This window comes from Phocoena sinus, chromosome 10, assembly GCF_008692025.1.
Source record: "Phocoena sinus isolate mPhoSin1 chromosome 10, mPhoSin1.pri, whole genome shotgun sequence".
NCBI classification, from domain to species: domain Eukaryota; kingdom Metazoa; phylum Chordata; class Mammalia; order Artiodactyla; family Phocoenidae; genus Phocoena; species Phocoena sinus.
Window position 1 is genome coordinate 58,739,882 of NC_045772.1, and position 25,434 is coordinate 58,765,315.

At 41.7% G+C, this 25,434-nt stretch overlaps 1 protein-coding gene across 1 annotated transcript; it reads left to right on the forward strand.

Annotated features, from left to right (window-relative positions):
- The first annotated feature begins 955 nt into the window (after positions 1–955).
- NEMP1 (nuclear envelope integral membrane protein 1) lies at positions 956–21,445 on the forward strand. The gene is made up of 9 exons (XM_032646828.1): positions 956–1,094; positions 8,884–9,008; positions 10,210–10,429; positions 11,804–11,876; positions 13,260–13,353; positions 13,825–13,939; positions 14,655–14,880; positions 16,006–16,179; positions 16,915–21,445. Exons 1-9 carry the CDS (start codon positions 968–970, stop codon positions 17,096–17,098), a joined length of 1,338 nt encoding a protein of 445 aa, XP_032502719.1. The 5' UTR covers positions 956–967; the 3' UTR covers positions 17,099–21,445.
- Positions 21,446–25,434: the final 3,989 nt, after the last annotated feature.

Consider the following 25,434-nt stretch of genomic DNA (forward strand, 5'->3'; position numbering starts at 1 on the left):
AGTTGCGGCAAACGGGGGCCACTCTTCATCGCGGTACGAGGGCCTTTCATTGTCGCGGCCTCTCGTTGCGGGGCACAGCCTCCAGACGCGCAGGCTCAGTAGTTGTGGCTCACGGGCCTAGTTGCTCCGCGGCACGTGGGATCTTCCCAGAGCAGGGCTCAAACCCGTGTCCCCTACATTGGTGGGCAGATTCTCAACCACTGCGCCACCAGGGAAGCCCCGTATGACCACATGTTTAAACGTTAATGTTTATTCCTTATAAAACTGTCAACACAACTTTTTGTCACTTCCCTTCTAAATCATTTAGGATTTTGGAGGACACAATGTCTTAAGTTTCCCACAGTGACAAGATCGTGGTGAAAAGGAAAGAAAGTAAACAGAGTCAACCTGAGCCAATTTCGATGGAAATATCAAGTTTGGTAAAAAAGAGTTCACTCCGGGGCTTCCCTGGTGGCGCAGTGGTTGAAGGTCCGCCTTCCAATGCAGGGGATACGGGTTCGTGCCCCGCTCCAGGAAGATGACGTGCTGCAGACCAGCTGGGCTCGTGAAGCATGGCCGCTAAGCCTGCGCGTCTGGAGCCTGTGCTCCGTAATGGAAGAGGCCACAATAGTGAGAGGCCCGCGTACCGAAAAAATTTGATTTTCTATTGGTTAAGCTTACCATCAATCGCGCCAGTTGTAAATAAACTGGAGACGGAAGCATGTTGTTAAGGGGTGGGAACTTCCTGTCGCCATTGCTAATATGAGAACCAGTTTTCTAATAGGCTGAAAGCTGCTTCTTTCCGCCCTCGCGCATCAGTTGCTAAGAGGCGGGACTATAGGGTCCATAAAGGACTGAAGGCTCGAAGCCTCGCCCGTCCGATTGGTTGGTAGGGGGCGGGTGTTGTAGCGGATAGGCTGCTGGCCCTGCCAGTTCCGGGTTAGTTGCTGGGGAGAGGCACGTGAGGAGGCGGTGGCGTGAGGAGACCATGGCGGGAGGAATGAAAGTGGCGGTCTTATCTGCAGTTGGTGCCGGGCCCTGGAGCTGGGGGGCCGGGGGCGGTGGTGCAGTGCGACTGCTCCTGGTCCTCTCCGGCTGCTTGGTCTGCGGCTCAGGTACCGCCCGGCAGCAGCAGCCGAGGGAGCGGGTACCGAGGGGTTATATTTAGAAAAGTGGGGAGCGTCCCCAGGGCGTGGGCCGTTATTCTGATGGGCGCGGGCGTGGTGCGAAGGAAGAAGCTTCATCCTTGGCGAACGGGCGCCAGCACTGAGGGACCAGGGCCCTGGGGTGGCCTGCGGGAGCTACCCAGAGTGGGGAGGAGCTTGAAGCCCTTTTGGCGGAGACGGGGAGGCCTGCACTGGGTGAGAAGCGGTCCTGGGGGCTGCGTCCTGCTGCATGGGCCTCCTCGATTTTTTTTGTGTGTGTGTTCAAAGGAAGGTGACCCGAGGACCGAATGGACAGGCAGAGCTGCCACTGGGAAGGGAGCATACCGTTCATTCAGAAAATTAGCAACACCTGAGCGTATGCTGTCAGGACTCGGCATGGGTGGCTGAGCAGATAATTATAGCTCACTGAAATGCAGTGATCTCTTTCAGTATCTTACGCCCTTGTAAGATCCTGGCTCCAACCGGCCCTATAGAACCGACCTGGAGCCGTTAAATTCCCGTTTCCAAAAACGCTAGTCAGCATCGAGTAGTTTTCTTTTGGAAATTTATTCATTCCTCAAGCAGACTTTCTTGATGCCTGCTACTGCATAAATTGGCTCTGGACTGGGATGAAATTGTTTTCCTTTAACGCTCTAATTCAGAAAACCTAGAGTGTGTTTGTAAAAAAACCTCCTTCTACCCTTGTTAAGTGCACAACAGAAAGATAAGCGATGTTTCCAAGCTTCCACTGGAGGGCGTAGAGACTCATGGGGCTAAGGAGAATCGTATCTTGTAAACACATATGCTCTCTCACCTTTCCGTCGTTTGCTGCCTATCTCTTGCTGTCACTTATGATTATCCTTAGCTGCAGCTTTAAGGTTATCTCAGGATCCATAGAACTAGTTTCAAACTGCAGCGTCCTTCTGAAACGGTTTTTATAGGGAGAGGGGAGTAGGTAACCAAGAAGGTACTTTTCCAGGGGCAGGGCCCAGAGTAACATTTGAAGGGCTACATATGATCTGAATGAACTTTGACCAGATGTTTAACCTTAGAGGCTGTGTATTGTGGAAATGAAAGAGAATATTTATATCAAAATGCTCCCACGTAGTCCGTGCTCAATCAGCAGGCTCAAAGTTTCTTTAATAAGGAGAGGAATGGGGACTTTTTGGTTTGGAGAAGGGTAAACTTGGGATACGTGTTCTTTGTGGCCTAATAGATCGTGTAGGTGGCAGCTACAAGGAGACAATCATGTTAATAGAGTAGAACTTTCTAAAAGTGGGAGCTACCTAAAGAGAGAATGGAGTACTTGAAAAGGCAGGGAGTTCTTTTAGACCATTTGGCAAGTACAATTAAGTATAAGGAAGTAGAAAAATCACTTACTGTTTATTCCATTCAGAGGCAGTCCGTTAAAGCACACTTTCTTCTGGTCTGTTTCCACGTGTTTTTAATTAAAAATTTTTTTTGAATTGATAATATATTCATAAACCTGTCAGCACTTCAGTTCTCTTCCCTGGAGGCCACCAGTTGCTGCCAGAGATAGTTTTCTCATTTGGTTTTGTAGCATAAACATTTTCCTATGTCATTTAAAATTCTTCATAAATGTTATTTTTAGTTTCATCCTGTGGACAGATTTTTTTTTTTTAGGATAGATTCTCAGAAATGGATTTATTCAATCAAAAATGAAAATATATTTAAGACCCTTGAAACATCTCGCTAAAATATTTTTCTGAAAAGGTGTGCCGGTTTATACGATTATCAGCTATATTTGCTTGTGACCCATACCCTTGCCAGCACTGAATATTCCAGATAGAAACACCTTTGCTAATTTGATAGATTGAAAGTGGCATCTTAATTTACTTTGCATTTCTTACGTTATTTGTGAGGAAGCATCTTTCAAATATTAATTAGTTATTTAATTTTCTGTTTAGAGTTTACATTTTTTGGAGAGTGTGTCCTTTGCTCTTGGCCTGTTTATTGTGATTACTGTTTATTGGGATGTTTGTGTACTTTTAAAATCAGTTGATGAGGTTTTTAATATATTAAGGATGTATATTTTTATAATCTATTTGTTTATTATTTATTACAGAACTTTAATTTGTCCCCTTTATCTTTTTAAATAGAAGATTTATATTTTTTATGTGATCACTTGATTTTATTCTTTAGATTTATTTCCATTGCTTTTGTACTTGAAGAGTCCTCCAAAATTAAATTTTTGTATATGTATATTTTGTGGTACAATTTAATTATTTTTCATTTTACTTTTTAATCAGTGGTTAATGTTAGTATTTGGTGTGAGGTGAGTATCTAGATAGATTTTATTTTCCAAATAACCATTCAGTTGTACCAGCATCACATTGAATAATCCTTTGCTGAGCCCACTAATTTAAGATGCTAGTTTTTTTTTTTTTTTTTTTTGCGGTACGCGGGCCTCTCACTGTTGTGGCCTCGCCCGATGCGGAGCACAGGCTCCGGACGCGCAGGCTCAGCGGCCATGGCTCACGGGCCCAGCCACTCCGCGGCACGTGGGATCTTCCCGTACTGGGGCACGAACCCGTGTCCCCTGCATCGGCAGGCGGACTCTCAACCACTGCGCCACCAGGGAAGATGCTAGTTTTTAAGGAGCATTTTAAGATGCTTTTAAGTATGAACTGGATTACCTCTTGACAGAAATGAATAGAGGCTACTTAAGAATTAGAAGAGGTGGTTTTTCATAAATTTTTAGGGTCTTTTCTGGTCCTCACATACTATGAATCATTTTCATTACCTTCTACCAGTAGATGTTAAATGATCAGTGTTGATTGATGAATATAAGTAAATACGAAGTTACTAACTTTTAAGTAGCTGGTTTATGGGTAAATACAATAAGCAAGTTGTGATTCACTAAATTCCAAGGAGGCATTTTCCAAGAAGAATTAGATCTTTGGGCTCAGAAGGCATTTTTTAAATGTTTAATTGTGCTTTTTAACATGCTGGCTAACTCACTTTGGGGAGGGGAAGGAAAGAGTTGTGTATGTCCTTTTGCTATGGGAAGCACAAGATTGTAACATGAGCATTTTGACAGCTTGTATATATTGAAGGTAATTGGTTTAGTTCTATGTTTTTCTAATAATTTAAGCTATAGCTGGAGTGGTGATTGTTTGCACAGATTATCCCCTTAGGCTGATTTGGTGTATTTTCCCTCTCAATGAATTTCCAAAGATATGGCTGGCCAAGGTGCTGATTTCTGTAGGAGGTTGGTGTTAGAGAGGTTTGTTTGTTTATTTACAGCGCTTTCCTTTGCGTGGTGTGGAACTTGGGTAAAGGAAGAACTAGGTTTAAGAAAATGTTGCTTGTTAAATTATTTATTTATTTGTCCGTGGGATCTTAGTTCCCTGACCAGGGATAGAGCCTGTGCCCCCTACAGTGGAAGCACGGGAGTCCTAACCACTGGACCACCAGGGAATTACCCCCCAAATGTTGCTTTTTATAAAAGTTTTATTTCTTTAGGAAAATGACATTGAAGAATTTTAAAATTGGTTTAAAAATACTGATGTCTTTTCTTGGCATTAAGTTTTTCAAATCTCCTGTGCTGTTGACATATTATTTGTATCTTACTACCCTCTTGAAAATAATAATGGGCTTAAAGAGATGTTGTGTTATATTACTTGGTGCTGTGGGAGAAAGGAGTTAATAAAGTGTGACTCTTGGGTTTTTTTAAATTTATTTGTAAATACACTAGTTTTAAGCTTCACATAATCTTACTCTCTTACAGTCTCCAGAAGAAAATAAACTCTTGATCCATATTTGTGAGTGGGTGTTCTTTCAGTATATTTGGGCTTGCTAGTGAAACAAATGTCAATAGGATTTTTTTTTTTTTTTTTTTTTTTTTTTTGTGGTACGCGGGCCTCTCACTGTTGTGGCCTCTCCCGTTGCGGAGCACAGGCTCCGGATGCGCAGGCTCAGCGGCCATGGCTCACGGGCCCAGCCGCTCTGCGGCATGTGGGATCTTCCCGGACCGGGGCACAAACCCGTGTTCCCTGCATCGGCAGGCGGACTCTCAACCACTGCACCACCAGGGAAGCCCCTGTCAATAGGATTTTGAAAGGGTTTCATTTATGAAAAATAGTCTTGGAGGAAATCCAAATTACTATTGAATTAAACCCTAGTGAGAGATTGATAGATGAGGTTCAGGACATACTACTCCAAAATATGGCACCTTGGCATATTGAATATTTTAAGCTGAGGGAGTTTGAGAAAACAGCAAAGTTGAAAAGTCACTCTGACCTCCCGCACTTTGCCCTCTTTCCTTGAAATAGGCCATAAAATCCTCATGTGAGAGGTGTCCTCCCTATACCTGGAGGAAAGGAGCATCCTTATCTTCGAAGACAAAGGGGCATGAAGAAGAATCCTAATAAACAGGCCTTGCTCAGTTTCCCCCAGTTTACTACACTTACCTCATACTCAACCTATCGTTCCTCTGCGAATGTCCACTTTTCGTCAAACCTAGCATAAAAGTACGTGGGTCTGTTTCTTTGGGTCTTTATTTCCTTAGAGGTTTTCATGTCACGTAAAAGATATGAAATAAATTTGTATGCTTTTCTCCTGTTAATATGTCTTTGTCAGTTTAATTTTTGGACCCAGCCAGGGACCCAAGATGGTCAAGGAAAACTTTTCCTCCCCTACAATATCAAGACTGAATTTTAAAATATTGAGATATAATTCACATACCATAAAATCCACCCATTCATTGGTCTTCAGTATACAGTTGATCCTTGAACAGCACGGATTTGAATTGTATGGGTCCACTTATACGTGGATTTTTATTTTGAATAAATACATACTATAGTACTACCTGATCTTTTGCTTGGTTGAATCCACAGATGCGGAACTGTGGATCCAGAGGGCTAACTAAAGTTATACGCTGATTTTTGACTGAGCAGAGAGGTGGCATCCCTAAGCATGGTCGTCCATGGGGCAGCTGTATTCACAGTATTGTGCAACCATCACCACTGACGAATTACAGAATTTTTTAAAATAGATTTTATTTATTTATTTATTGGCTGTGTTGGGTCTTCGTTGCTGTGCGCGGACTTTCTCTAGTTGCTGCGAGTGGGGGCTACTCTTCGTTGCGGTGCGAGGGCTTATTGCGGAGGCTTCTCGTTGCGGAGCATGGGCTCTAGGTGCGCAGGCTTTGGTAGTTGTGGCACACGGGCTTAGTTGCTGCACGGCATGTGGGATCTTCCAGGACCAGGGCTCGAACCTGTGTCCCCTGCATTGGCAGGCGGATTCTTAACTACTGCAGCACGAGGGATCCCCAGAATATTTTTATTACTCCAAAATGAGGCCCCATACCCCTTAAAGGTCTCTCCCCATTCCCTTCTCCTAGCCCCTGACAACCACTAATCTACTTTCTGCGCATTTGCTTATTCTGGATATTTATATAAATGGAATCATTTAATATGTGGACTTTTTCTTGACTGGCTTTCATTCAACATAAAGTTTTTAAGGTTCATGTTGTAGTATGTATCAGTACTTTTATGGCTGAATAATATTCCATTGTATCAATAATACCACATTTTGCTTATCCGTTGATCAGCTGATGGATATTTGGGGTGTTTCCACTTTTTGGTTATTATGGATATTGCTGCAGTGAACATTTGTGTACAGGTTTCGGTGTGAACATGTTTTCACTTCTCTTGGGTGTATACATAGGAGTGGAATTGCTGTGTCATGTAATAATCGTGTTTTAGTTTTTGAGGAACTGCCAAGCTGTTTTCCAGAGAACCTGTACCATTTTACATTCCCACCAGCAATGTGTGAGGGTTCCAGTTTCTGCACATCCTTGCCAACACGTGGTTATTGTCCTCTTTTTGATTATAGCCATCCTAATGAATGTGAAGTGGTATTTCATTGTGGTTTTGACTTGCATTTCCATAATGGCTAATGATGTTGAATCTCTTTTCATTGTGCTTATTGGCCATTTGTATATCTTCTTTGGAGAAATGTCTATTCAAATCCTTTATGCATTCTAAACATTGGGGTATTTCTCTTTTTATTGTTGAATTGTAGTAGTTCTTTATATATTCTGGATATTAGACCCTTATCAGATATATGATTTGCGAGTATTTCCTCCCACTTTGTGGGTCATCTTTTCACTTTCTTGATAGTGGCCATTGAAACACAAAAGTTAAAAATTTTTGAAACCATTGTCAAATCCAAGGTCACAAAGGTTTACACACCTGTTTTCTTCTTCTAAGAGTTTTTTAGTTTTCGTTCTTTCTTTTTTTTTTTTTGGCGGTACGCGGGCCTCTCATGGTTGTGGCCTCTCCCGCTGCGGAGCACAGGCTCCGGACGCGCAGGCTCAGCGGCCATGGCTCACGGGCCCAGCCGCTCTGCGGCATGTGGGATCTTCCTGGACTGGGGCACGAACCCGTGTCCCCTGCACCGGCAGGCGGACTCTCAACCACTGCGCCACCAGGGAAGCCCTAGTTTTCGTTCTTAACATTTAGGTTTGTTTTGTTTTTTTGGTTTTTTTTGTTTGTTTGTTTGTTTTGCTGTACGCGGGACTCTCACTGTTGTGGCCTCTCCCGTTGCGGAGCACAAGCTCCGGATGCGCAGGCTCAGCGGCCATGGCTCACGGGCCCAGCTGCTCCGCGGCATGTGGGATCTTCCCGGACGGGGGCACGAACCCATGTCCCCTGCATCGGCAGGCGGACTCTCAACCGCTGCGCCACCAGGGAAGCCCAATATTTAGGTTTAAGACCGAATTTAACTTCAAAATTAGTTTGAGCTTCACTCTAAAACCATTTTGAACTGATGGGTGTCATTACCTTTTTTGTGTGTGTAACTTTGGCTTTCTAAGGTTTGTTTGAGGTTTTTGTGTTTTGGGGTGTTTTGTTTATTTAAATCTACCCACCTTTATACTAAGAACCAAAGAGTTAACTAAATTTCCCCTTAGAGTAGCACTAAATGAGTTGGTAAGTACAGTGTAGAGCAAGGAAGAAGATATTGAAATGTTTTGTGGTAAAGAAGGTAACTTGTGCAAACTTGGGTGGGAAGATATGATAATGGTCACTTGTAAACCTTAAATTAGCTGAGATTGAACATAAATTCCTCAGGGGAGATCTGTTTTGGTAAAATCAGAGGGACTGCATATGTTCATTGGCTGCTCTTAAAACTTGAATGAAACAAAACAGCTGGAAAAAAGCAACTTTGCAGTCTTTTAGTATCTGCTTAAAGTACTCTAAATACAAAAAGTGTTGCTAATTCTGTTCATCCTACTCAGGATATGGATAGAGAAAGTCACCAGATGGGGTTACTTTAGCTATGCCTTTATAAGAGAAACAGGACCTGGGTGTGAATCTCAGTTAAGCTGTTTACTAGCTGTGTGACTTTGGACAAATTACTTAATCTTTCCTAAGCATCAGTTTCCTCATTTGTAAAATGGGGGTTATGAGAGTGCCAACCTCACAGCATTGTTGGGAGGGTTAAATGAGACAGACAACATACTGTCTGTCTTAATAAACACATAATAGTGACTTTTATTACTACGTATCCTGGATTAGTGACTATTTGTAATATTTAACTAATTACATTTGGCAGGAATAAGACTGCTTTATTTCTTCTCTCATCTCAGTTTTCTTCTTTGTGTCTTAGTCGCTGATATTTTTAACCCCAGCTTTAAGAAAGTGGTCAGTTTAATTCTTTTTATGAAATGAGTTATAGTTACTAGCTTGTTCTGTTATTATACTTAATGGTTATTTTCTTTCTTTGCATAAAGCCGGAATTGATTTAAACGTGGTCATGCTTCAGGAATCCAAAGTGTATTATATGAATACCAGTCAACAATCCTGTTATAAAAATGTGCTTATCCCAAAGTGGCATGATATATGGACACAGATACAGGTAATGATTTGGAGGCTCCTGGCAGGGGCCGTTTCTGTGAATATCTGTCTGTCTGTGATTAGTGAGTACATTGACACTTTCTTCCCTTCTCATAAGCAGTTAAAAAAAATATATATATATATATATGTGTGTGTGTGTGTGTGTGTAAAATTAACAACCTTGATAAGATTATGATTATTCTTAATCTCAGTGTTTTCATCAGTAAAGCATTTATGCCTATATTGTGTTTCTCTCTCTGTTTCTTTAAGTGGCCTGAGATAAACTTCCTTCCTCCTTTTCCCCAAGAGACTACTTCCTTCTCTTCCCCTCACTCCTTTTACACTTATAGAGACACACACACACACACACACACACACACACACACGTATAGACCTTTCTTTCTTTTTAAACGTCTTAGGCCTTCTTTGGGCTGGAAACTGTTGCATGCCTATCAGGATGTAAACTCTCGCCTTGCTGCTTCTATCCTATTTTGATTCTACACAAGGGCATAAATGCCCTGAGCTGAAGTTTCCCCTTGATAGAATGACTTTGGTCTCATTTATTTCATAACACTGTTGAGCCAGAGTGTCTGGCTGTAATGATTGAACAAAATGAGTCCTTGGAAATGTTTCTGCTGCTATAAGCATAGTTACTGATAAGTGATTTGTTCACATCAAAAACATAAGGTGGGCTCGTGGGTTTTTTTAAAAAATTCTCTTTTTTCATTGTCTGATATAAAGATCATATTCCATCTGGAGCACATTATAACCAACATTTACCCATAATCAGTGATTTGTGACAAAGGGTTGAACTTTTCAGCTTGTCATTATGGGAAACATTTTTGGTGCTGTTTATGCCTGGCAGTTTTCTTAATATTCTAGACCCTTGCTTTGCATGATCTCTCATAAATAGCTGTATTGGTAACTCTTTCAGCTTGGAAGTCTTTTTTTTTCCCCCTATGTTCTGGCCTAATACTAGATTCAGATCATGTTAACAATAAAACATTCTAACAGCTGCCTCTCTGTACCATGTACAGTGTTATTTGCCCAGTTGTCTTTTAGCTGCTGTATCTCTGTATTTCTCATAAGCCTTGTGGAAAGCTGGTGCCATTATTGATTTAGTTATTTACTCTAAAGGTTTTTTTTTTTTTTTTAAATTATATTTGGGAAAATTTTAAATTCCTACTTTCTTCTTTCTCATCCTGATTTTACTTGTGTTACAGATTCGGGTAAATAGTTCCAAACTGGTCCGAGTCACCCAGGTGGAGAATGAGGAGAAACTGAAGGAGCTAGAGCAGTTTAGTATCTGGAACTTTTTTTCCTCCTTTTTAAAAGAGAAATTGAATGACACCTATGTTAACGTGGGTCTATACAGCACAAAAACCTGCCTCAAAGTTGAGATTATAGAGGAAGACACCAAGTACAGTGTCACTGTGACCCGGAGTAAGTCTTACCTCTGTTTTTCTGACAGATTCTATGGTGAGAAGGGACTGAGCTTTCAAGGATGTAATTAGTGAGAAAAGTCAGCCCAAGACAGCTCCATTTTGGTTCTGATTATAACCTGAATATACCACTGCTCCAAACAGTTCAGAGAGCCTCCACCCCTCATAAAACCCTTTAGGCCTAGATTTGAGACTTTACCATAAGTCATTCTGAGTACTTCCTTACCTGGAATTGTGAAGACTTGTATTTCTAATACTTCCAATGGCTCTGAGCTGATATGCCTAGTATTCTTCAGAGTAAGATAGATGTATTCCTTGTCTTCTGGGCACTTATAGACAAAGATAGATGTCTTGAAATGTACAGGTCTACATTTGAATACATGAATGGTTAACAATAAAAACTAAAGAAGGGTAGAACTGAATACCTCACAAACAGAAGAATATATGTGGAACCATAAATAAATATGAAGATCACTGCAGTTTCAGGATTATTCAGTCTAATTGGGAGTTTTCCCTTCTCTGAATGTGTCTGAGAAAGTTTCACAGAAGAGGTGGATCATTATCCTGTTGGATTCTCTGTGACTTTTGGTCTCTCCTTGGTAACTACTGTCTTAGGAGAGTAATGTTTTAAGTAGTAGAAATGTTCCTGGGTTTTGCTACGAAATACGTTGTGCCCTTCTAACTGTCCTAGGGTTCCACAGTTCTTTGGTTGAACAGGATCAGCCTGTTTTTTGGTGTTCCTTTTGCATTTACTGATCCCTCTCACTCCTGTTCTGTTTGTGGACTTCCCCTAGACTCAAGAGCTCTTGAATGTGAAAGCTGTGGGAGTGTCTGGTATGCCAGTAAGGGGTCTATGCTTGGGCCCCCTGGTCTTGGGTGAGATGTGTTTTGAGTATAGGCTTTTCCAACACAGTGCTTGTGTAGTGAAGAGAAGTAGGTGGTGGTGTTGGTCAAGCAGAGACCAACAGTTAGAGAACAGCAGAGGGCCCTGACCCCAAGTTCTGGGCTCATCTGAATCTGAGCATGTATGACTTAAGGCCCGAAAACCAGAGTGGTGGAGACCCCTTGTGGGCAACTGCATGAAGCGCTGATGGCACTATGGCTCCATCCAAAGCAAAACTTAGCTTCTTTTAGCCTTAGCTTAGTAGCCAAAATAAAAGTAAACTCTTGAGGGAAGTACAGGTTAGACAGAGACCTAATTATACTTTCTCTTTGGAAGGGTGCCCAGGCTTTTTGTGGAGTTTAAAATGCTGTTTAGGTGGGCTGTTTGCATATATTTTATTAGCTGACCAATGATGCCAACATTGTCTTTTATTCTGTAATGCCTTAAATTGTTTTGTTCCCCTATTAAGCAGAAGTCTTTTATTTATTTCAGGATTTGACCCCAAACTCTTCCTCATTTTTCTCCTTGGACTTATTCTATTTTTTTGTGGTGACTTGCTGAGCAGGTAGGTTCCAAGGCTAGCGGGCAGAATGAGGAGGCTCAGACCTACCCTGCTTGACTTTTTTCATTCATTCTTGGCTGCGTTGAGTCTTCATTGCTGCGCACGGGCTTTCTCTAGTTGCGGCGAGTGGGGGCTACTCTTCGTTGCAGTGTGCGGGCTTCTTACTGTGGTGGCTTCTCTTGTTGCGGAGCACGGGCTCTAGGCGTGTGGGCTTCAGTAGTTGTGGCACATGGGCTCAGTAGTCATGGTTCGCGGGCTCTAGAGCACAGGCTCAGTAGTTGTGGCGCACAGGCTTAGTTGCTCTGTGGCATGTGGGATCTTCCCAGACCAGGGCTCAAACCCATGTCCCCTGCATTGGCAGGCAGATTCTTAACCACTGCGCCACCAGGGAAGTCCAACCCTGCTTGATTTTTATCATAAAGACTTGAAGTGCTGCCATTCCCTTTTCTAGGACCTTTATGGATGGCTAGGCCATTGCCTGCTTCAATAATTAAAAAAAAGCAATGTGTGTTATAATTATTTTCTTGTATTAATAAGATTGGTAATAATGAAATTCCCCCATTAGGTTACCCATCATGTGTGGGATTTAGCCAATACAGCACCACCCTTTCCACCGTTAGAAATGTTTAGCCCTCATTTTTACAGGGCTGTGTGTTGATGAGTTTAATGCTGTTCAGAAGTAAAGAAACAAATATCAACCACTTACTCATTTCCTGCCTTTAGGAACCTACTAGCTAGATGAAACAGACATGTACAAATATAAAGAAAACATATAGATAACAAACATTGAACAAAGGTAGAATTAACATTAACTTTGAACACAAGGAGAATATTTGTGGAGTAGTGAGTGAAAGCTTACCAATTGAAGTTCAGCTGGAGCAAGGTTGGTGGAGGTTGTTCCTTATTTTGGGGATCCTGAGAGAAACTCAAAGTGAGGGAGGGATATCTGGTAGAAAGAACCTAGAAGAGGAAGAGGAGCTCTCTGTTCTGTGCCCTGTGTTTGGTTTATCCTTCTGGGTAATCAGTTCAGTTCTAGTTTCCAGTGTCTACTGGGGCTCTTCCTTCTCCCTAGAGAAGCTGTGCAGTTCCCAGAAGAAAGATTCTCATTAGAAATTGCGTGGGGAGAGGTACTGGGGATGGGAGCGGGAGACTAAGCAGAGGTTTATTACTGGGATATATTTGAGGGGCCCTTATTGATACTAATCTTCATAATCTGGCAGCAACTACATTGTACTAGTCTCTTCAGTTTTCTCACCTCAAGTGTTGGGCAAATACCTGCTCTCACCATGTACCTTTAGTCTATCTTTTGGCTGGGTTAGTTGTCTAGTTTGAACAGTGCCATATATGAATACACACGTAGTTATGAAATGAATTTTCTCTCTCCAGAAGTCAAATCTTCTACTATTCCACTGGGATGAGTGTGGGAATTGTGGCCTCTTTACTAATCATCATTTTTATGCTGTCCAAGTTTATGCCCAAGGTAAGGAGCAGAATCCTCACATGCAGTTAGGATGAGCTTGGATAGTTGAAGGATTGTTTTTGGATAATCTTACAGCACTGAAAATTTGCATTGATGGCTGATAAGTAAATGTCCTACTCTTTCCTTGATTCAGAAAGGTACTTTCCATGATGAAACTTGGAGCCTCATTACATACAATCTCTCCCTTTTTATTTGAAATCCTGTATACAGTGGGGGTGATTAAAGTCTTCTTCCTGTTTGTTAATTACATAGATTATATAGCCAGGCTTTTAAGTTATTTAGCATCTCATTTTCCCAGTTTTCTTTGCAGACTGTACCATTTAAAATATAAAGGACATCTTTTTAAGAGATGTGTTTTGTGCATTTTTAGTAGGTTGAATTTTTTTTTTTTTAAATCACAGTTCTATTTTGTTTCTTTTATGTATGGAAAGCCCATTGTAACTTTTTGCTTTCACTTCTACTCTTTCTTAGAAAAGTCCCATTTACATCATCCTGGTAGGAGGCTGGTCCTTTTCTCTGTACCTCATTCAGCTAGTTTTTAAAAATTTACAAGAGATCTGGAGATGTTACTGGCAGTATCTTTTAAGTAAGTGTTGTTGGTTTTGCTTTACTTTTTATATGTTTATAGGCTGTTTTAGTTAATTTGATCATGAAAAGATGTTGCTTGCTTACTGCTTACAGGAGTTTAATAGTCTATGCCATTTTGTTAACTTGTAAGAATCATAGTTCTTTACTTATTTCTAACCCCTCTATACAGTTGTCACCTCTTAAATTAAAATGATGCTGCTAGGGAGAAGACTTTAATTTCTTGGTGTTTATAAATACATCTCTCTTTACACAATAGCCATCTTTCTGAAAAGCCGTAAATTGACTTTATGAATATAATCATATTTTAAATACACTTGAGGACCTTAAGAAGTAAAGGACTCTACAGTGAACCTTATCTATAAAGCGAGAATCTTTTGGTTATAAAGATAGTAACTCTTAATCTATCCTTTGAGAGCAGATTAATCTGGATTTTCATATATTAGGTTTTTTAAACAGACTATTTTAGAGTTGTTCAACATGTAGGTTTAATTCTCCATTTGAGAATGAAATAAATTCAGGATAGTAGAAGGGATAGAAGCTTAAAGAGATTAACATATATGAATAATGAAAAAAGTGTGAATAATTGAGTAAAGATCTTACCTATTTCCCTGGTTCATTAAGCGCTACATAGTGAATTTACTGCTGCTCCCCACACAGATTATTTTTACCAACTATAGATTAAAAAGAATGTCTTCTGATAACTCTTCTCATAGGCTATGTCCTTGCAGTTGGATTCATGAGTTTTGCAGTCTGTTACAAGTATGGGCCCTTGGAGAATGAACGAAGTATCAACCTGCTGACTTGGACCTTGCAGCTGATGGGCTTATGTTTCATGTATTCCAGTATCCAGATACCACACATTGCCCTTGCCATTATCATCACTGCACTGTGTACTAAGAGCCTGGAGTACCCTATTCACTGGCTGTACATCACCTACAGGTGACTGAAAGGCAGTGTAACTTTGTACTGAAACATGCAATGTGGGATGCAGTTGCAGCAAAAGGAGACAGAGGTGTTGACCTGGGAGCCTCTTTGTTAATGCAAATTTATGGTATTATGCTTCACTTTTATTTCCTTCAAGTCTTTCTTTTTAGATTCTCTGTAGGCATTTTTATAGAATTTATAAATTCTGGTTATTTTATATATAAAATAAAAACATCTAGTAAAGTGTCATGTGTTCTTGTTACCACTAGGTGATGGAAAGTATATCACTTTTATACCACATGCCTCAGGTCACCTGGTTTCAGATTATTTCACACTGGCTCTCAGATTGCTCTGGGAGTCCTATTTTTTTTTTCCCCAGTCTTTTTTTTTTTTTTTTTAATTTATTTTTGGCTGTGTTGGGTCTTCGTTTCTGTGCGAGGGCTTTCTCTAGTTGTGGCAAGCAGGGGCCACACTTCATCGCGGTGCACAGGCCTCTCACTATCGCGGCCTCTCTTGTTATGGAGCACAGGCTCCAGACGCGCAAGCTCAGTAGTTGTAGCTCACGGGCCTAGTTGCTCCACGGCACGTGGGATCCTCCCAGGCCAGGGCTCGATCCCGTGTCCCCTGTACTGGCAGGCAGATTCTCAACCACTGTGCAACCAGGGAAGCCCCCTGGGAGTCCTATTCTTAGTTTAAGATGTAATTCAAAGCATGTTGTCACTTTGTATGGTGACTGTGGAATGGTCATAGGTTCTGAGGTTATCAATGTTCTTTCTATTACAGATAGTCAAAGTAATGTCTTCAGTTCGGGGGGAACCAAGTTAATGAACCACAGTCTTATGCCATCATTTCTTGTGGTTTTTCCATTTATTGGGAAATAAATATTTTGTCTGTCACTTATTGGAAAATAAGTGAATTTGTTCACATTAATGAATAATATTGACTACTCTGACTTGTCACTCATAGTCTAACATGTCAAGGGTACATTATAACTAAAGATGTCTGTAGAAGAAAGGTGGGAGCAGTGACTCTTAATGCTCAGGGTCTCTGCTGTATGCTTGACCCACTGAAGGGAGTTAGACGTAAGGGTGGATGTAGATTACTGATTAATCATTCATGATGTTATTTTGGTGAGCACAGAAAGATGTGTAATGCAACAGAAAAGGCTGTCCCCCCTCGTCTTCTGACAGAAGAAGAATATCGGATACAAGGAGAGGTAGAGACCCGAAAGGCTTTAGAGAAGCTTAGAGAATACTGCAACAGTCCAGACTGCTCGGCTTGGAAGACTGTTTCTCGAATCCAGTCTCCAAAAAGGTAAATAAACTCTTTGCCAGAAGTGCCAAGTGTCTGTCAGGGTGCTTGTGACCTTCAGTTTTAACAGAGATTATGCTTCTGTAATCATTTTGTATTTGTGGCTTTGTTTTCCTTGTTCATCTAGGAGCAGTCAAGAGAAAGGTACTCATATCACATGTTAAGCAGTAGCCTGTTTTCTGATTCTTCAAAGAACTATTTACTCTAGCTTTGATTTTAGCATTGAGATGAGAAGACTTTAGTATCATATTAAGTTTCCCCTTTGATAGTTTTGCACTGCTCTCTTGAGTGTTTTTTTTTAATTTTTTTTTTTTTTTAGGAGAGGGGATCCTTTTTATTTAGAAACATGTGAAGCTTCAATTTGGTATCCTGATGGCATAAAGTTTATAGGGCCATAAACACAAATAAATGTGTAATGCCCCTTAATCTTATCAGGATTACGGATGACTAAAGGAACTTTAGCACTTCCATAACTAAAAAGGGTAACTAAGCTTCCATAACTAAAAGTGCTTATTAAGCAGGATGGGGTTGCAGGAGATGTTGGCCTATGATCCCAGCTTTCCTTTTCTTCTTATTTCTTGCTTTAGTCTACTTACCTGCCAGAGTAAGGATAAGGGTGTTGGCTAGACTCAATATAATTTGAGCTGAGAGCATATCAAGGGTTTCAGTTTATTCTTATTTTGAAAGAAAACAGGACAGAAGGCAGGTTCCTAATGAGTATTATCTTCTGTTTTTCAGATTTGCTGACTTTGTGGAAGGATCTTTCCACCTCACACCCAATGAGGTTTCTGTCCATGAGCAGGAGTATGGGTTAGAGAGCATTATTGCCCAGGATGAACTCTATGAAGAAACATCCTCTGAAGAGGAGGACTTAGATTCTCGGTACCCCCCCATCACACAACAGAACAGCTTCTTGACTTAGGTGGTCGTCAGTTATTTTTATGTGGATTGGCTTGGTACCTCAATGGTCCAGGTTGCATGTGTTGCACAATTGCTTCTCAAATCTTGGAAGTTGAGTGAGATAGTGCTGAAATTCTCCCGCTGAAATTAGAGGCCTGAGTAGACCTCCCTCTGGAAATGGTCTTGGTGGTCTCTGGGGTCCCGAGGAAGCAGAGTGGATAAAGTAGTGACTGCTTCCCAACACGTCCCATTGGTTAAGTTCATGGCCCACCTTTATATTTCCGAAGAAACTGGATTGCCACAGCTAGCATGGCGTTCCAGCTCCTCTTTGAAAGTTGATTCAGTCGTGGCATTTCAAACTCAGAAGTGATAACTGTTATATGTGAAGTAATGCTTTCAGACTATAGGCTGCATCTTTCAGAGACAAATCCACAAATCTGAGCCTCTTTTACTTCTGCTTTTATTTCAGTGACTTTAGCATAATCCTTGTTTTAACTGTTTTAAGAGGAAAATAGATTATTATTTGTCTGTCTTGTTTTTTAAGTGAATATATTTTTTAAAAATGTGACAAACTCATTCCAGAGCCAGCAAGTGCTCCAGAGTGACAAGCCCAATAGGCCCCTACGTATTTATTAATATGGATTATCCATTAAAGCCCAACGAGTGTTGTGCTGAGCTTTGGATTAGTTCTCACACCTATGATATTCTAAGTCCTGCCTGCAGGCCTTTCTGTAGATGAGGTCTGTTGGGGTTCTTATTATATTTAACTTTCAATTCTATTTTAAAAATAGGTTTGCATTCTTCCCTTCTAAGTCCTCGTTGCCCCATTTGCCCTTTCAGGAAGGGTCTATTCCCTCACCTCTGAAGTATATACATTTCAGTATATACATGTTTATATATACAAGTATATACATTTAAGTATATACATGTTTATATATACAAGTATATACATTTAAGTATATACATGTTTCATTAAGTATATACATGTTTCATTTCTTATATTCTCTTCCCTTTGGTTTATAATAGCATTGTTTCTGCTGGTTAGGAGGAGTGATCTTATTTAGGGAATTTAAATGCTTTTTAAGGTTCTCCATTTTTCCTGTCAGTGGGTCACATATCTTTGAATTTCTGTGGGATCAAGAAACTATCTCCTTTTCCCTTGCCTTCCTTTGTCTACCCATTCTACCTATTCTTTTCAGCCTTTCCGTACCACCTGTATCCCTCCCCACCGGAAGTCTGGCTAATTTGTGAGCCTAAAACTATCTGTGAAGGTTCTTGATACAATATACACGTTGTAGCTATGTGGCTGCCGCAGTTTGCATTGTCAGGAGATAGACCTCCAGATGATCCTTATGCCTCTGGGTGCCTGTTCAGCCATCAGGAGCAGATGCACTTTTCTATGAATTTATTGTACTTATTTGCAATTCCATTTCTGACCAGAGGTTCATGCTGCTTTTTATTACAGTGGCATTGGTTTCACTTTCTTTTGCCATTGCAAAGTACCCTTATAAACAAGCAGTGCCATTTATGAGGGAGCAAATTCCCAAGTCTCTGTCATTCACTTGGTTCTGTCTTTGTGACCCTCGTACCTTGGAAAAAGCTATAATTACTTTATTCAGGAAGATAGACACTGATGGCAGGAGCACAGCATTGGACTGAGTGGCTTAACCATGATCATGGAGAAGGCAGATGATTTTTTAAAAAGCTGTAATGACTCCTTCAGACCAGCCATTAACAGATCATGTTGAAAGGTTCTGGACTCCATTACAGACTTCCAAGATGTCAGTTCTGAGATTCCTCTCCAGGTGGCCAGTTGATTTTTTTCTGCCGGTGTTTCCCATAGCTTTAAACTGTCCTAAAGTGACAACTACCTCAGTTGGCAGCAAATAGACATATAGAAGAAAGTGAAAAATAAGCAGTATTTGGACAGATGCCATGGGTTAAAGTTGCTTTATATTAGGAAACCTTTCTATCTTTGTGAATTATGTACATGGTAACATTTTATCTCTCTACAAAGAAATGTTAAGACCTCTGAAATTTACTATTTTTTGCCTCATTAATAGAAATCGAGACTTATCATGTTTGAACCTAAGCTGATTTGAAAAAATAATTCGGCTGTACAAATGGTCTCAGGATTCCCTGGAGACTTTGGTGCCTTCCCCATATAACTACTTAGAGACATGGTTGCTTGCCTCCAGTGTGACTTTTCCCGACTCATGTCTTTATTTCAGCAAGAAAGCATTGTGAAGTAGAGAAAGATTCTCGTCTTTTTCTGTTTAGTAAACCCCTTGTGATATACAGTTTCCATCTCAAGATGAGTTTTTCTCACTGTGTTTGAATTTGGGATGAGTAAAATCAAACTCAGTTTATTACTCCCTGTCTGGTAGTTGGAGAACTGAGCTGTAGGCAGTGGCAATGACAATGGGTCCTGCAGCATGAGAGCTGCTCTCAGACAGTGAAGGACGGTGACTCTGGTGTGCTGTGTCCTTGCCCTGTCTTCCTGTGTGGCTCTGCCCCAGATGCTTCAGAGCCTCTGTGCGCCTGGAGATTGCTTGACTTCGTAAACCTTTTTTAGGAGCTGTTCTTGTTTCCCTTTTGGCCACTTAGTCTGCTGGCTCAGTCACTACTTGAAGCCCCCACTTCATTTTCAGTTACAGCTCTTGCAGTTTCAGCATAGTCTCGTCTCAGACAGATCTCATCAAGAAGGATTGAAGGGATAACTGTGGAGTGAGCTGGACATTGGAGCTATGTCTGCTGCCATGTCAGCATCTTGCTCGGCAAATATCAAGCTGTAAATTGGCCCTAGGGCTCTGGGTCCCATCAGCATCAGAAATCTATTGCCCCTAATGGGTCTGACCAAGTTGTGTAGAGCATGACTCCCATTAATGGGAATACAAGAGCCAACTGGCCTAAAACATTTCCCCTTCACTTTCCCACTCAGATTACTTTCAGAAGACCCATGGAACCAATGACTGATAATAAGGAAAATTTAGCAACTTTGATATCTTCTAATAAGAAATTCCTATCAGCCTTCATCCCACCAAAACTAGTTTATTTCTTCCCCCAAATTCATGACCTTTATGTTAGTTACGGGATTTTGCTGATGATAGACTTTGAGTCCCAGTGTTCCATTTTGTGCTAATACATCCCATTTTAGGGCCTAGCCTTCTCTTCATTGACTGTGTTCCCTTCAACCCAATCCCCACTTTACATATACAATAGAGAGTTGATGAATGAAAGGACCCAAATAGGCCAGATAGTTCCCCCAGGCCATGATATCCATAAAGGCTTGGGAATGGATTATGCAATTGCCCTCAATCTTTTTGTTGTTCCAGAAAAAATGATGGGCCCAGATGGATGCCTACATAAAAATGGTTCCTAGCTATGTACTCATAACTTTTCTCTGAATTGAGTAGTGAAAGTTGAAGTAGGAGAAAAGGAAATTAAATGTCCTTCTAGTATTCCTTTGGACTCAGGTCTGACATAAGAGATAATAACCTATATTGAAATGCCAAGAATTTTATCTGAACCAAGGAGAGGACAGTTTGACAGATTTATTATGCCTTCACGTTACATAGGCACTGAAACCAAGTAATAAACATAAAATAGCCATTGCACAGGCAAATGCACCTAAAACCTTTTGTTTATGTTTTGATGTAGCAGAAATTGATTTTTAGGGAAACCTATGCAATTGTGGTGTTCCAGGGGTATCTCTTGGTAACTTAGCTTATGGATTCAGTTGCTGTTGAGTTGGAGTCTAGACAGTTATTACCTTGAAAAGGGAATTTGGTGCCTTATATGATGGGAGCCAGAGACTGCTGGGAATAAAGCGGATTCACACCAGTGTCAACACACAGCTTTAGTGGGGAAGGGGATGGCACACAGTATCCCCAAATTTGGGGCTTTTGTCTCCCATACCCCCCGCCCATGTGTCTCATCTTCCTTTTCACACTCTTGACAATAACTTGAAAATGGTGAAACCACCTTCTCCGAAATTTTCTACAGCATGGACAACATTCTTTTCTTATTAACATAATAGATAGCTCGTAAGGTGAGTGTTAGGACTGTTACAGCCTGCAGTTGCCTCCCTTTATCAAGTTTCTAGAATTGATGGTGAAATAGGGAGTTACTGGGTAAGTTTTAGCCTGTGGGTAATGCCTTAGTGTTATTTTAAAAGATTTGTCATTTATATTTAAAATAAGTTCATGAATGTTTGAAAGCAACAAAATGATCAGGGATGACTCTTTGCCATGGGTCTCATTTTCACTCTTTCCTGTAAGGAAAAACAACGACGTCTTATTATATATTTTTTTATTTTTATTGTACAAGTTTGTAAGTAATCCCAATTTTAATAAAGTTTTATAGACTATATAGTGGTTTCTCTTAATGAACATGTACTTTTTTTTTTTTTGCGGTACAAGGGCCTCTCACTGTTGGGGCCTCTCCCGTTGCGGAGCACAGGCTCCGGACGCGTAAGCCCAGCGGCCATGGCTCACAGGCCCAGCCGCTCTGCGGCATGTGGGATCTTCCTGGACTGGGGCACGAATCTGTGTCCCCTGCATCGGCAGGTGGACTCTCAACCACTGCACCACCAGGGAAGCCCTGAACATGTACTTAAAAAAAAAAAACTTATTTAATTTATTTATTTTTGTCTGTGTTGGCTCTTCGTTGCTGCGCACAGGCTTTCTCTAGTTGCGGTGAGCAGGGGCTACTCTTCATAGCAGTGCGCGGGCTTCTTATTAAAAAGGCTTCTCTTGTTGTGGAGCACGGGCTGTAGGCTCACGGGCTTAAGTAGTTGTGGCTTGCGGGCTCTAGAGCGCAGGCTCAGTAGTTGTGGCACGCAGGCTTAGTTGCTCCACGGCATGTGGGATCTTCCCGGACCAGGACTTGAACCCGTGTCCCCTGCATTGGCAGGCGGATTCTTAACCACTGTGCCACCAGGGAAGTCCCGAACATGCACTTTTCTTGTTTGATCTCTTGTTTTCAGGTAATCAGCAATTAGCTCTTCTGTTTCATCTTTCTGATGAGATTGTTTTGTATGCCGTTTATTTTCCTTTTTTTCTTAACTACTGCTCCCCATCCTGGGTCTGTCTTGGTCTACTTCCTTGGACTGGATGATTTCCCAGGATGCCAGATCTCTAAGGGGTATTCTTGCAGGAGCAGAAGGTTGTACCACTGTGCTGTCTCATAGGAAAACAATGTATAGGTTATTCCTGGTCCAGGGAGCTATCTGTACTTTAGTTCTTTTCTTTTTTTAATGGCATAAAGTATTTCTTTTGTTTCTCAATTGGGGTGAGGGGAAGACCTATGGATCCAGCTGTGAGATGCCTGCCAAGAGCTTTATGTAGGGTGAAAGGGAGCAGGGCTGTAGTGAGTATTAGGGGGCATGGAATAAAAACTTCAGTTTTGGACTTCCCTGGTGGCGCAGTGGTTAAGAATCCACCTGCCAGTGCAGGGGACACGGGTTCGATCCCTGGTCCAGGAAGATCCTGCATGCCGCGGAGCAACAGCCCGTGCGCCACAACTGCTGAGTCCACACACCGCAATTACTGAAGCCCGTGCGCTCTAGGGCCCGCATGCTGCAACTACTGAGCCCATGTGCTGCAACTACTGAAGCCTGTGCGCCTAGAGCCCATGCTCCGCAACAAGAGAAGCTGCTGCAGTGAGAAGCCTGCGCACCACAACGAAGAGTAGCACCTGTTCACTGCAACTAGAGAAAGCCAGTGTGTGGCAATGAAGACCCAATGCAGCAAAAATAAAACAAACAAACAACAAAAAAAAAAACTTCAATTATGACTAGGCCCAGCTTCTGCATTAGGAAGGAGTCTGGTACCTTCCATTTTCTTTTATGTTTTGGCTATTTTCTTTGCTCTGGGAATCCATTATAGCATTTGCATTAATTCTGTACCTGTCTCTTCTGAGTTATTTTGACTACATGGAAATCCACTGTCCATTTTTCAAAGACAGTTGGTGAAATAGGAAGAAAACAGGGTGTGGATCATATGTAAATTTATGTAGATTAATGCACACCGATGACATCTTTTCTCCTCTTCCTTCTACAACCAAACTAGGTAAATAAGAGACATTGGATGATCATCAATGGTTGAATCAATAAAAACTTAAAGCATAATTGCCAGGTTTGCAAGATCATAGGGTTTTAGTGAGGATAAAAAAAAGATAAGGTGTGTAAAGCAGTTCTTCTCAAACTTTAACATGCATAGGAATCATCTGGGGCCCTTGTTAAACTGCAGACTTCTGATTCAGTAGATCTGGGTTGGGGCCCAAGATTCTGCATTTCTAATAAGCTCCCAGGTGATTCAGATGCTGCTGGTCTGTGGACCTCACTTTGGATAGCATTTAGCTTGTTACCTGGCACATAGTAGCACAGCTGACTCTTAACTCGGGGGTGGGGAGGGTTAGGGTCTCCAAGCCTCTGTCCAGTGGAAAATCCACCTATAATTTTACAGTTGAAGGCCCTCTGTATCTGTGCTTCCACATCTGCACATTCAGGCACCCATGGATCATGTAGCAGCAGTAAGTACTTATTGAAAAAAATCTTGAGTTTAAGTGGACCAGAGAGTTCAAACCTGTGTTGTTGAAGGGTCAACTGTACTTGATCAATGTTGTTACTAATTGACACCAGATAGTTTGTGAGGGTCAAAAAGACCCTCTACCACAAAATATCTTCTCCACCATGTCTGAAAACTCCTGTGTTTTTATTGTGTAACATCTTTTAAAAAAGTGAATGTCCCTGGGAGGACTAGTGAGTGTGAATGAGACCAATTAGATTGCCGCCCTCACAGCTCTCAGAAGTCAGCATTGAAGGGCTTAGAATTGCTGCTGCTGCTTCTAGTGCTTCTTTGCCAGCTTTACTGAAGTATAATTTATAAAATTGTACAATACAATAAAGTTCACCAGTCTTAAATCTTGCTGAATTTTGGCAAATGGAGACAGTTGTGTAACCACCACCACAGTTATGTTATAGAGCATTTCCATCACCTCAAAAAGTTCCCTCATGGGACTTCCCTGGTGGCTCAGTGGCTAAGAATCCACCTGCCAATGCAGAAGACACAGGTTCAATCCCTGGTCCAGGAGGATCCCACATGCCGCAGAGCAACTAAGTCCGTGCGCCACAACTACTGAGCCTGCGCTCTAGGGCCCGCGTGCTGCAACTACTGAAGCCCATGCACCTAGAGCCCATGCTCTGCAATAAGAGAAGCCACCACAATGAGAAGCCCGTGCACCGCGATGAAGAGTAGCTCCTGCTCTCCACAACTAGAGAAACTCCATGCGCAGCAACGAAGACGCAATGCAAAAAAAAGGAAAAAAGTTCCCTCATTTCCCCCTACGCAGACTAGAAATTCTAATGGGGGGATAAGGAAGGGAATTTCAGAGTCAGAGTGGAGGAAGACCAACAAGCTCCAGTTGCTTCAGTTTTGCCTGGGAAGCAGGAGATCACAACCCTGCATCCCCTGTGCCTCCTCTCCACCCCAAGAGTGCTTTGACAGATCTTCAAATCCCAGCTGAGTTGGATGTGTATTTTGTACCTTGTTAATTTAGAATGACCCACTCATCCCTGTTTGCCCAGAACTTTACTGGTTTTAGCACTCAAATACCCATGTCCAGAAAACTCATCTCAGGTCCCAGACAAACCATTGATGGTTGGTCACCCTAGCTGTGATGTTCATGCCATTGTTTCTAAGCCTGAGGTTGCGATGGCATTTTAGAGTCACTTCTCCCATGTGAGCACATAGTAGGCACTTGATAAATGAGTCTGTGGATGGACACAAATGAACCTCAGTTGTAGGCAGCTGCAGATTCCTGGCCTGGAGTACAGGAGACCTGTGTTCTGGTCCTGGTGCTGCCAGGTTTGCAGCGGTGTGATCCTAGGAAAGTGGTTTCTCACTCTAGGTATGTTTCCTCCACTGCAAAATAGGGGAACTTTAGTCATTTCTGCCTCTGCTGTGATACTGCTCTCCCTGTACATGGGATTATGTTCTGATGTCACTTCCACTCAGCTTTCTCTCTCTCTCTCGCCTCTTGCTTTTTACCCCCTTCAAATATATATATATTTAGTAGATCAATAATTTATGTAAGGGCAGGTTGGTAATGGAATTGCTGATGGGCCAGGTTTATGCAGAGTGCTTCTGTGAGAGCAATAGAGTTTGGACCTTGAACCAAGCAGCTGTGGCTGGGAGTTGGAGAATCAAGTCTCTATCTTCAGCTAAGTGTTTGTAATGACCTAATTTGCTCTTTGTGCATGCCTGGGAGGGAGGATGGTGGGCATAGGGAGCCTGCTGTTTAGGAATTTTCCTGGGTGGATGAGGGGGTACCCTGGGAAATAGGATTTTAAAGCTT